At 32.7% G+C, this 12766-nt stretch overlaps 1 protein-coding gene across 1 annotated transcript in view; it reads right to left on the bottom strand.

The window, feature by feature from the left end:
* Window positions 1-1825: 1825 nt before the first annotated feature.
* Window positions 1826-12766, bottom strand: part of LOC145246053 (uncharacterized) — a 256726-nt gene continuing 245785 nt past the window's right edge. Inside the window, exon 3 of the mRNA XM_080107896.1 lies at window positions 1826-7551. Coding sequence (XP_079964022.1) covers window positions 6683-7546 — 864 coding nt within the window. The 5' untranslated portion in view covers window positions 7547-7551 and the 3' untranslated portion in view covers window positions 1826-6682. The remainder of the gene's footprint in view (window positions 7552-12766) is intronic.

Genomic DNA, 12766 nt, shown 5'->3' with positions numbered 1-12766 from the left:
ATGATCCCTTATTCCGACCGTCACAGATATATATATATATATATATATATATATATATATATATATATATATATATATATATATATATATATATATATATATATACACGGCATAATCGCGTTGACACATCGGTTCTCGTCAGATCACCGAAGTAAGCAACGTTGACCCTAGTTAGTACCAGATGGGATCACCTGCCACTGGTATTTAACAAAGTCGACTAAGAAGAGGAGTGGTTGGAGATTGCGCACCTCCTGCCACAAAAATTTCAAGCGCAGGCACCCCTTCGTGGGTATTGATAGTCTGTCAAAGACTGATATATATATATATATATATATATATATATATATATATATATATATATATATATATATATATAATCGCTACACTACACTTAACATGCTAATGTTTCACATAGTTGGTTTGCAAGAAACTAAAAGTCACACGTCAGGCGCCGCAATAAAGTTTATTTGGCATCGAAGGCCGGCAAATAAACTTTTTTGCGTCGCCTATGTCTGAAACGTTAGCATGTTTAGTGTAGCGACTATGTAATATTTGTCTGTATAAATAAAAAAAATATTATATTTTGTTCTTTTTTTGCCGACATTCTTTTTTCTTTTTTTAAAAGTTAATGAGTCAGGCCGGAAAATATTCAAAAATTGACATATGCTCCCCCCCACACACACGCATATACATACTCTACACACACACACACACACACACACACACACACACACACACACACACACACACACACACATGTATTTAACATAGATCAAGCTTCATAAATAAAAGGGAACACGAGCTTGCGTTTTTACTTCTTTACCGGTGCCTTAATTTTGTTTGAGTTGCTTTCTTCATTGTAAGATCGATCGGCATCATTAATAAAAGCAGCTCATTATTGGTTGAATACCAGCTTACGAAGTTAGGGATGACTTTGAGACTTGGTCCGAATCTTCCGACTGGCAGTATTTATCACTTTCTACAATGAGGAGAATGCAAGTTCGGCAACACACAGCTCTGGTGACAGTGACTAAAGTGGTTAACGTCAGGACTGTCAAGTTCAAATCCAGTTCGTTCCACAGAAACGCTTTCATTTAGGAATGTAAGTAACGAGTGTTTTTTTATAAAGAATTCTAACTAGAAAGATATCGAGGAAACGAATGAGACAATAATCATCTGTTTCATACGAAATGAATGATGGTTGATCATCATCATCGTCATCGTCATTGTTATCATCATCGTCGTCGTCATCGTCATCGTCGTCGTCGTCATCATCATTAGCAATAGCACACATTCAATGGCATAAAACACATCCTGATGTTATTCAAATGTAGTTTAATTAACATTAGCAACAAGTTGTTAATGGTACGGACTGACAACCTGGCTGTACCAAGTTCGAATCCAGTTCGTTCCACAGAAGCATTTACGATGTTGGCAACCTTCAGGTGGTTTTTCTCGTAAGTACCCGATGTCTTCCTAGAAAGAATTCTTACTAGAATTTCGAGGGAAACAGATGCCACCAATAATCATATGATTCATACGAAATGAATGAATGATGCTTGGCAGCAGGAAAAGCGTCGTGACGGTGGCTAAGTGGTTAACGACGTGGGCTGACAACCTTGGTGCGCCAAGTTCAAACCCAGTCCGTTCCATAGAAACATTTTGACTTGAATACGTTGGCAACCTTCCATAAGTACTCGATATAGAAAGAATTCTTAATAGAAAGATATCGGGGAAACGAATGCCAACATCATCATCAACAACAACAACAACAACAACAATACACGCAATTGCATATAATATACCTTAATTAAACAACATATAATTAACATGAGGAATCAGTTTATTTTCAAAATAGGTAAATAACTTGTCTTCTGTGAGATCACTTCTTCATTGCCTTTAATTAAAAATCACGAGAGCGACAATATAAGAAAAGAATACATTTTTTTAATGAAAAAAAAAAAAAAAACGAAAGAAAGAAGGAAAAACAAAGAAAGAAGGAATGAAAAACGACTAAAGAATAAAAAGATATAGAATAAAAACGAAACAAAGAAGGGAAACAAAAGAAAGAAGAAAAACGAAAAAAGAGGAATGAAACGAAAGAAGAAAAGATAAAAAAATAAAGAACGAAAAAAAAAAAAAAAAAACGATAGAGAGAAGGAAAAAAAAGGAAAGAACGAAAAAAACAAAAACGAAAGAAAGAAGGAAAACGGGGAGGGGAAATAATTTAGTAACACAGAAAAAAAATGAAAAAGTTCGAAAAGAAAAAGGAGAGAAAAAGAGGGAGAGAAAGAGAGACAAAAGAAGAGAGAGAAAGAGAGGAAAAGAATTTAGAAAGATAAAGAATAAAGATGGGGAAAAATATAAGCATGATCACATAATAATATTATGATCCTGTCCGGGAATTTTCTTTCCCCCCAACAAATTTTCCCGCCTTTTATAATAAAATTATTATTATTATTTATTTTTTTTTTGATGGCATCCATTTTGTTTTTTGGGGACTATGACGCCATCTTAACGTTAAGGAAAGAACAAACCGACTAATTATTGTGTTTAATTCTTATGTTTTCTTTTTTTTTTATGGTACAGAGTTTTAGCAGTAACCGCCGCCACGAGCAGTAGAAAGTCATACACAAAATAGTTTAGGTCAATAATAACAAGTGTATATCTGTACAATCACGCCGCCATTACAAAATCGCATAATTCTTCTTTTTTTTTTTTTCCTCAAGTTGTCTATTATGAGCGTGGTTACTCCAACAATAATAAACTCGTAGGGGCAGTACGATAAAGGATTAACGGTTTTGTTAAGGATTTACCTTTTAAAAAATAATTTTTTTGTGTTTATTTAATAATCCCTTTTGTATTTGATTAAGTGAATTTGAAAATGTTTTTTGTTTTGTTTTTTTAAATAAGCGTATCAATAATTTGGGTTGAAATTGATCCTGTTATTATCATTAGTATGCGTGTATAGGCACGCACACTCGCACACACTCGCACACCCTCGAGCGCACTCGCACATTCGCGCACACTCGCACACACTCGCACATTCGCGCACACTCGCACACGCTCACGCATACTCGCGCACACTCTCGCACATATTCGGTTCACAGAAACACTAAAACTCAGTCTGAGCTCCGTTCAATATTTATTAGATATTACTGAGTCTCCTCCTTTTTGTGCATGTTGTCACTCGATCCGCGCAACCAGTTAAAAATAAATAAAATAAATTAAATTAAAAATAAAAATGTCCGGAGAAGTTCGATAACAGATAACAGACTAGCATTTTAGCCGACCTTTTCCCTTTAATCTTTTTTATAATTAATGTTTCTTGTGCAATATAATTAATGTTTCTTGTGCAATATATATATTTCAGATTAATATTTTCCAGATAGTAAGCAACCAATGAAGCTTTAACGAGGTTGATACTCAATTGTGCTCAATACCGATATAAGGCGAGATATACTTGCTATTTATATGTATTTTTTATTTATATGTCGCTACGCTACAAATTGATGAGTTTGTTTCGGTCAGTTAGTTACAAGTAACTAGAGGCCTCTTCAGGCAATATTGCTTACACAAAAGTGACGTCAATACAAAGTTTTCATTACGGACTTCACTTTTGTATAAGCAATATCGCCTAAAGAGGTATCTAGTTACTTGTAAGTGACTGAAACGTACTCATGAATGTATAGCGACATATAACTGCTTATATGAAACAAATAAAAGATATATATATATATATATATATATATATATATATATATATATATATATATATATATATATATATATATATATGAAGGATTGAAGTTAAATTCTGTGCATTAAAATGTATGTGGAAATATATATATTCAAATTGAGAATTTATTGTTTGAAGCATGAAATATATTGAAAAGAATTATATTTATTTCCTTAATCCATGGATTTTCAATAATGGCTCCTATCATCAGAGGGAATAAAATGCAATTAGCAAAATTACCAGTTATAAATAAACATATTTTGTTCGGCAGCACATATATTGAAGAAGTTATTTAAAAAAAATCTTTAAAAGGCATAGATAAAGAATATCATACAGCTTAAGGCAACCCAACGTTTAAAGGAGTTCAATTATTTCCATTATATTTCTGCCAGGAAACAACTGGACTTCTTTAAACGCTGGATTGCTTAGGCGGTATCATATCATTTATCTAGGTCCTTTAAAGATTTTTAAATAACGTCTCCAATATATGTGCTGCCGAACAAAATATGTTTATTTATAACTGATAATTTTCCTAATTGCATTTCATTCCCTCTGATGATAAGACCCATTATTGAAAATCCATGGATTAAGGAAATAAATATAATTCTTTTCCATTTATTGTTTTTCAAACAAATAAATTCTCAATTTGCATATATTTCTATGTATATTTTAACCTACAGAATTTAACTTCAATCCTTACATTTATAATTGGCTCTATTTTTTATATTGCGCTTTACCTTTTTGCTTGGGATCCTCTGGGGAATATTATCCCACTGTAATATTTAGTGAGACAATAGCTCGTTTGATTATCTAAACTGTGATTTATCTCATATATATATATATATATATATATATATATATATATATATATATATATATATATATATATATATATATATATATATGATGGTCTGAAGTCAGAGCTTGAGAACAACAAAGGGTTATTAATTATATATCTAATCTTTATATAGTAGTATGACAGATATGAATTAAATGAACGTATATTAATTCATTAATCTTATTTACTTCCCATTTAACCTTTTTATATATATATATTTTCTGATTGTCATCTTTAAAGTGAATTTTCACACACACACACACACACACACACACACACTTACTCACAGACAGAAACACACACACACATATTTATATATGCACGGCATAATTACGTTGGTACACCGGTTCTCGTTAGATCACCGAAGTTAAGCAACGATGTGCCTGTCCAGTATCATTTGTGAATACCTAACGCTGTGTATATTTTCCATTAATTTGAAATAGATCATCAACGGAAAATTAAAGTTTGGAAAATTAGTTTCACAAATCCACCAACCATCAAAATAGCAACCATTTTTTCTGTTGTGCTAATATTATTTACTACAGTAGCAGTATAACGGGATTGAAACCCGTAATGTTACCCTGTAGTAAGTACGGCCAACCGAGCTAATTTGACATTGGGGTGGGGTTACTATGATCATCCTATGTTGATGTTTAAAACTGTGCTGCGACATATTTATCGTACAACTGTTTCCTGCCAAAGCTACGTCAGTGCAAGAAATCCTTGAAAATGCGGTTACCAATATGCTCGAGAGACTTTATTTCGCCAAAGGACAAAACACTAAAAAATAAAAAAATAAAAAAAAAATAAATAAAAATAAAAAACGTGAACCAAAGATAACTTCCGGAACAGTTGCTTTATCGAAGGATCTTACTGATTCGCGTGCATCTATGATTGGCATGAGAAAGCACGAACGTGACACTGATTATTGCAATAATGCATTGTCATCTTTTGCAGTTCCGACTTGCGTCTTGTTAGAAGACAATATTTTAATCCTGTTATATGGCGGGGTTACTATGACAACGCATCATAAAATGTATTATCACAACAGCCCCATTAGGTGGTAACTGATAAATTTAGACAAAATATTATTAAAAAAAAAAAAAAAATTGAATAAAATATTTTATTCAATTTTTTTTCAGCATTGCTTCTGATTTTTTGGAGGATAGGAGTTTATATTATTTGCATTCGTCACATTACTGTTCTCATTTGAGCGTTATTCTCACAACGTTTCGGTCGATATAACCCCCGACCTTCTAACAGGTTTATCTTGTCGAACTCGGGAATATGTACGGAATTTCGAACAGAACCACTTATTTGTTCCACAAAGGTAGCATGTTTTTGTTCCGTTAGCGAGTAGAAGTCTTTTTTTTTTTTTTTTTTTTAAATTTTTTACGACATAAACGGAGTCTTTAGTCCTTTCGTAAGGACCTGTGGCATTCAGTTCTAAGTAGCATTCTTCCGGAGGTTGAAGATTCAATCCTCAGTGCAGGCGATACTAAGAATGCAATTGCGACTTGCTTACGTCTTCTGTCCGTTCATGACTGATGAAACGAGAGCATGCTACCCCTTCGGGTTAAATAAATGATTCCGCTCGAAATTCTGCACAGATTCCAGAGTTCGATAAAAAGATGTCCGAACCCAACAAGATACACCTGAAGAAGTTCGGAGGTTACATCGGCCGAAACGTTGTGAAAATAACACCTAGTATGAGATAAATAATGCAGAACCTAATTGGTGTCAGGAGATAGTTTTTTTTTTGGCACAAGAGTGACACAGTCGAAACTAATGCCCTCATATCATATCATAGTAACCTCGGTTGACGATACCGTTTACAATTAAAATAAAACACTACTTGTTTGTTACAGAAATTTCTTGAATTTTCCAGATGATCAATCTTGGAGTACCAACGCGGATTTTTTTTTATTTTTACTATTAAAAAAAAAAATAGCAAAGCGTTTTATTTCTTCATGGCGGAGTGATTGTAAAGACTCACCTAATAACAGTAATATTAGGAGCAGCAGACGTAAACAGAGGCTTGTCGGTGGAGGTGGTGGAGGTGGTGGTAGTTGGGGTGGTGGGAGAGTTATTTTAAAGAGGTTTCATCATACAGGGGGTAGTCGCAAGTGGCTTCTAGATTTTAGTCTGTCCGTTTGAGAAAGCTGCAACCCCTGTAGCCATTGGTTGCATTTCGAGTCCCCTTCACGCCCAGACGACGAGGTATCCACGTCTTCCGAGTCGCTGACTCGTTCCTCTAGCAGTAGGTCAGAGTCGGGCTCGTCAATGTCCGAGAAGTGATCAGAGACGCTCGTCGATATCCGGTCGAATCTAAACATTCCTTCGGTCGGAGACATGAACGAGGAAGAGGAGTGTACTTTTGCTGAGAAAGGGGGCTCTCCGAACGGCTTCGTGTTTTCCCGTTGGTGCCGGTGTTCATTGCCCGGCCAGTCTCCGTAAGTGTCCGAGGCTTTTTGGTTGGAATAATGGTCTCTTCCCATCCCGAACTGATGGCGGGCAGCTGCAGCTGCCGACGTGCGACTGGAGGTTGCTAGGTCGGACGGGTAACCAAGCGGTTGCTTGTGGTCATCCTCTCTGATATCGTCGTCAAACGGTCGGCTGTATTCCTCAATGTCAAGAGAGAGTGCAGTCCCTCCACCGACGCCACCGCCGTCGCCGGAATCATCGTCATCAAGCAAGTGCGGGCAGGAGCGGTGACGCGCCAGATTTGAAGGCCCCAGATCCAAAAAGGGGTCGTTCATCGCTGACCGGTGTCCCTTGACACTACTCCGGGCTCGCTCGATCCTGCGAAGACCGGTGGTGAGTGCACTTTCCGGTCCGCTAGTTGGTTTTGCGTGGTTCTTCTTGTAGAGTGACGGGTGCCGGCATTGTCCCAGCGCCTTCAGTGTGTTTTCGTTCACCTCCGTGCATGCTCGTGTCAGTGGCGGACGCTTCTTCTTCTTTTCAGACATCTTATCTGAAACGATAAGAAAAAGATGAAAATGAGCGAAATGAAATGAGATCGAATAAAATTTAGATTTGTAGCGTTAGTACCACAATGCGCGCGCACGCACGCACGCACGCACGCACGCACACACACACACACACACACACACACACACACACACACATATAAAAAAGGTTAGAAAAAAGAAGAGAATTTTGAAAGGCAACCGAGAATGCGCACGTAAAGCCTAACGTAAAAAAAAAAAAAAAAAAATGGACTCGCATAGTTCCAGAAAAGACGTCAACAATTTAAATTCCAAGACACCAGAATTAGCGTCACATGATAAAATAATATTGCGTTAAGTATTTTAAAATGGTGTTGCTCGTTTCATATATATATATATATATATATATATATATATATATATATATATATATATATATATATATATATATATATATATATATATATATATGTATGTATGTATTAATCTTCGAAACAGCTACATGGTAAGAAGCTGATGATCCCCGTTTTCTAAGACTTTTTCGAAATCGGCTTATGCAAGTGCTACGTCTATTTCTATTTAACAATTTTAGTTAAGGCCTTTTTTTCATCCATATATAAATGAATTCTCTCGTCATTATAAACTTTTTAGAAATCGGGTTAGTCTGCGATAGGTTAAAATTAATATTTTTTCCTTCCAGGAATCTAAACTGTATTCTTTATTTTTGTATTTTTTTATTCAAAGCTTCTTTGAACTATATATATATATATATATAATATATATATATATATATATATTATATATATATATATATATTATATATATATAATTCAAACACGGTAGTGCTTGAATATATGGTTGTTGCAGTTTTAGTCATTTAGAACTGCTTTAAAGCTTCACCGCTCACTCATTTTACGACCAAATTTAAAAAAATTATAACAGCTTATAGATCACCTTCTCAGCTATATTGTGAAAAAAAATCTTTTTCAATTTTCGCTCAGTAAAACAAAAGTTATGATGAATTTACCTGTGTTTAAAATTGTAAAAAAAAAAAAAACACGTAAGGAGGTGAGCGACGTTTCTTATGACTGGTTTTCATAGCAAGCACGTCGCTTTAGCGACTACTGTTGCTACCAATTCACCGCTCTCGCGAAAAGAGAAGTAACAAGTGAAACAGAGAGAATAAAAGAATGAAAGGGAGATAATTGGGGGATTTTATTGAAAGCAGACGAGTGCCGTACATTGTTATTACATAAGCTTAACTTAGGTAGGGTAAAAATGGACGGATAAAGATAGAGGGACCTAGTTTTGAAAGCCGATTTATCATAATTTTTTTGTAGGTTTCCGACTACTTCTTGATTGTATTTGTAAGATTGAAGTTAATATCTCGAAGAAAAAAACATTGTACACGTGAAAAAAAAGTTATGAAAAATGTTTTCACGGCGAGCTAACCAATTCAGCTAAATTTTGAAGTTAAATAAATTCATTGTAAAATCCTTTAAAAGATAAATATTAGTTTTCAGGGTCTATTTCAAAGATAATCAGTAAATTAAAGTCCTAAGATATTGAATTAAATAATAAAAAAACACCTTGTTTGTACAAAAATAGCTTAATTAGGCCTCAAAAGTAAGTCATTCTGCCGTTCGCCAAAACGCAACCGATAAAGGTTTGTAAACACGATTATACGGAAACCCAAAATTACAGCCAATCGAAACGCTGTTTCAAAATGAAGTCATGATAGTAAAACGAGATAGGAGTGTCAGACTTTTTTCCCAGACGTGCATCCGTACATTCTTATTCTGAACGTTTGTATCAATTTTTATCATTTTTTAATTTAATTATTTTTTATGTTCCTGTTTTTAAATTATATTTTTTTAAAAATATTGTTCGAGATTATACAAAATTATGTTACGTCGAAAGTTTACCATGCGAGCAAGGAAATTATTAAAATCTCGCATTTAAAAATTATGCGAAATCTGTAATTTAAAAAAAAAGTAGAAATATTTTTGCCATTATAATTTTTTTGTGAAAATATTACATAAACAATGCTTAATTCAATTGTAATGTCGGTAGTTCGAGAAATTAATTTTTCTTCGAGGTATATCGAATTCATTAATACGGACTGTAGGGACTTTTTTCGTAATATGCTTGTAAAAATTAAATAATTAAAAAAAATTCTTATAATTTACGATGTTATATTTTCATAAAAAAAGCAAAAATAAATTATTTCATTTTTTTTACTACAAAAAACCCATAACTTTATTAAAGGTATTTCTTAAGCAAAATAATACATTTCCACTAAGATTTGAATAAAAATAATGGGTTTATTATATTCCGTGATCATTATTTCATAAATACTAAAAATGTCATTAAAATTGGTTAATTTCCTGATTTTTGGTGAATTAAGGCCTTTTTTTTTTCATCCATATATAAATGAATTCTCTGGTCATTATAAACTTTTAGAAATCGGATTATGTAGGTGCTTAGTCTGCGATAGGTTAAAATTAATATTTTTTCCTTCCAGGAATCTAAACTGCATTCTTAAGTAAAGTGAGGGGTGAAAATGTTTATACACTTTGAGTATCGGAATTCATTTTGCCCGCACCTAGCTTAACCATATTACTTTCATGCTCGCATATATATATATATATATATATATATATATATATATATATATATATATATATATATATAATATACATAAAACCCTACAACAACAAACTCATCAGGAGTTAATCGTTGGTTATTCAAGAGATGCAAAAAACGAATTAAATTAACACGTAAGAGCAAATACTCGGGGATATACGAGTTAAAAAAAGCGAATGGGAATTCGTGTAAAATATATATACAATAATATTAAATACATATACAATAATTTAAAATATATATACAATAATATAAAGTATATGTACAATAATATAAAATATATATACAATAATATAAAATATATATAAAATAATATAAAATATATGTACAATTGAGATGGAGGAAGTACGAGACCGATTAAAATATATATTCGAGCAAGTCCATTGATTTAACAAATTCTTTCTGTCGACAGAGAGAAGGCTTGTGTAAAAAAAATCAAGACTGACTCCAAAATCTTTAAAGTATTTTGAGAGTCAGCCCAGTGCAATATTCTAAAACAGTCGATTTTTATATGCATTAGCACAAGTTGGATTTTCGTAAATGTTGGCTAATGGCAGATTCTCAGGCAGAAGAGGGGCGAAAACGATGTAACTTGTCCAGTCTAATTTCTGCCGGTATATTGTGGTTGATGCGTGTCTGCAAGTTTAAGGAAGTTCGACCCACATAGCCAGCAGCACACTGGCAATTGGATTCATGAGTAACATTTATTTGTGTGATGTAAGGTAAACTGTCCTTCGTGACCAAGGGAAGGCAGATTTGACACCAAAAACCAAACGTAACATAACAGACGGGAAACAAAGATGCTGGTGTCCTTATCCTGAATCCTGTAGATTATGTCCAGCAAATGCTAGTTATTTTGCATGATGTAGACAAGTTTGTTAACATCGGCTCTGCTGAAACATGCGACAACACTTATAAGAATAATAAAAAAAAAAAGATTTAGAAGCGCTTTTTATACTTTTATAAACAAGGCTGATGTGACTTCCGATCTTCTTCAAATAAGTCTTGTTGAACTTTGCAATCTTGTATCAAACTAGGGATGTGTTCAGAATTTGAAATTGAACCTTTTATTTAATACAATAAGGTAGATAGTTCTCGTTTCGTCAATCATAACCGGACACAAGTCTTAAGTAATTCTTAATATCACCTTTACTGAGGATGGAATCTCCAACCTCTAGAAGACAGTTGCACTACGAGCCCATATCGAATAATCCAAATAAATTAAAATACTGATAGAATTTTTAATAAATTAGGTGCAATATCCTCTATCAGTCATATACTACACTCTGATCCGAGTCCAAAGATCGTCTGTTTCTAACCAAACATTTATTTATGAAAACTAAAAATGAAAAACTAAACACAGACATAAAAAACGACTTTTGTAGTGACAGATGGACAAAATTGATTTTTTTGTTGCTTTGTTTTAATATCTTTCAGCGACTTTAATTGTTACGTAAGTGTATTTAACGTTAACATTAGTCATTATTTAACTGAGGTAAAACATTTATATTCTTCGTAGTTTTTGTTTATTTATATGAGATGAGTCATTGCCCTTCTCTTCCACATTCTCTTTCTATGTCACCTTATACACAGGTTGCGTATCACAAATTCTAGTATAGATTGATTGCAGGAGCCTTAAACCTATTAATGTCTTGTTTGGATGTGTAGTGTTATTAATATATATATATATATATATATATATATATATATATATATATATATATATATATATATATATATATATATATATATATATTCTTCAGAATAAAATTATCTAACAATCAACTGGTATGGAAACTTATGATCATAAGTTTACAAGATATGACTGGCAGTAATATTCTATAAGTACACCTAAATAAGAATTGCTCGATATGCAAGATAGAGCAAATAAATCAAATTTTAGTTGTTCAATGAATTTCAAAATTTATGACGTAAAATGTTTGAATTTCAAAATTTATGACGTAAAATGTTTGAATTTCAAAATTTATGACGTAAAATGTTTGAATTTCAAAATTTATGACGTAAAATGTTTGAATTTCAAAATTTATGACGTAAAATGTTTGAATTTCAAAATTTATGACGTAAAATGTTTGAATTTCAAAATTTATGACGTAAAATGTTTGAATTTCAAAATTTATGACGTAAAATGTTTGAATTTCAAATCAAAAGATTTGTTATTATTCTATGTAAGACAAAGAATACATTTGAAATATTATAACTCCTTATCCTATAGGATTTCGATATGTACCATCTCTTCAGAGGAGAAAATATTAGCAAATAGTTATAATGGTTTACACCTTATTTGCTAAAGTCGGCGAGGCATGGAAAATCACAATTAAAAGTTGTTTAAATATTTAAGTGTCATAGAGTAAGGGAAGTTAATGAAAAGGATATAAAATTCACATAAAATTCGAAGTGAATGTCTTTGATAGCAGTGTGGTAAAGTGATCCAATCTGTATTTTGAGTAATCACATCACAATGTAATGGCCCGAAGTAGGCATTTTCCTGGAGCATATATATATATATATATATATATATATATATATATATATATATATATATATATATATATATATATATATATATATATATAC

The sequence above is a fragment of the Euprymna scolopes genome, chromosome 23, assembly GCF_053919585.1.
Source record: "Euprymna scolopes isolate OS-2025 chromosome 23, ASM5391958v1, whole genome shotgun sequence".
Classification (NCBI taxonomy): Eukaryota; Metazoa; Mollusca; class Cephalopoda; order Sepiida; family Sepiolidae; genus Euprymna; species Euprymna scolopes.
The sequence above is the reverse complement of the archived record's forward strand: the minus strand, read 5'-3'. Positions and strand labels throughout refer to the sequence as shown.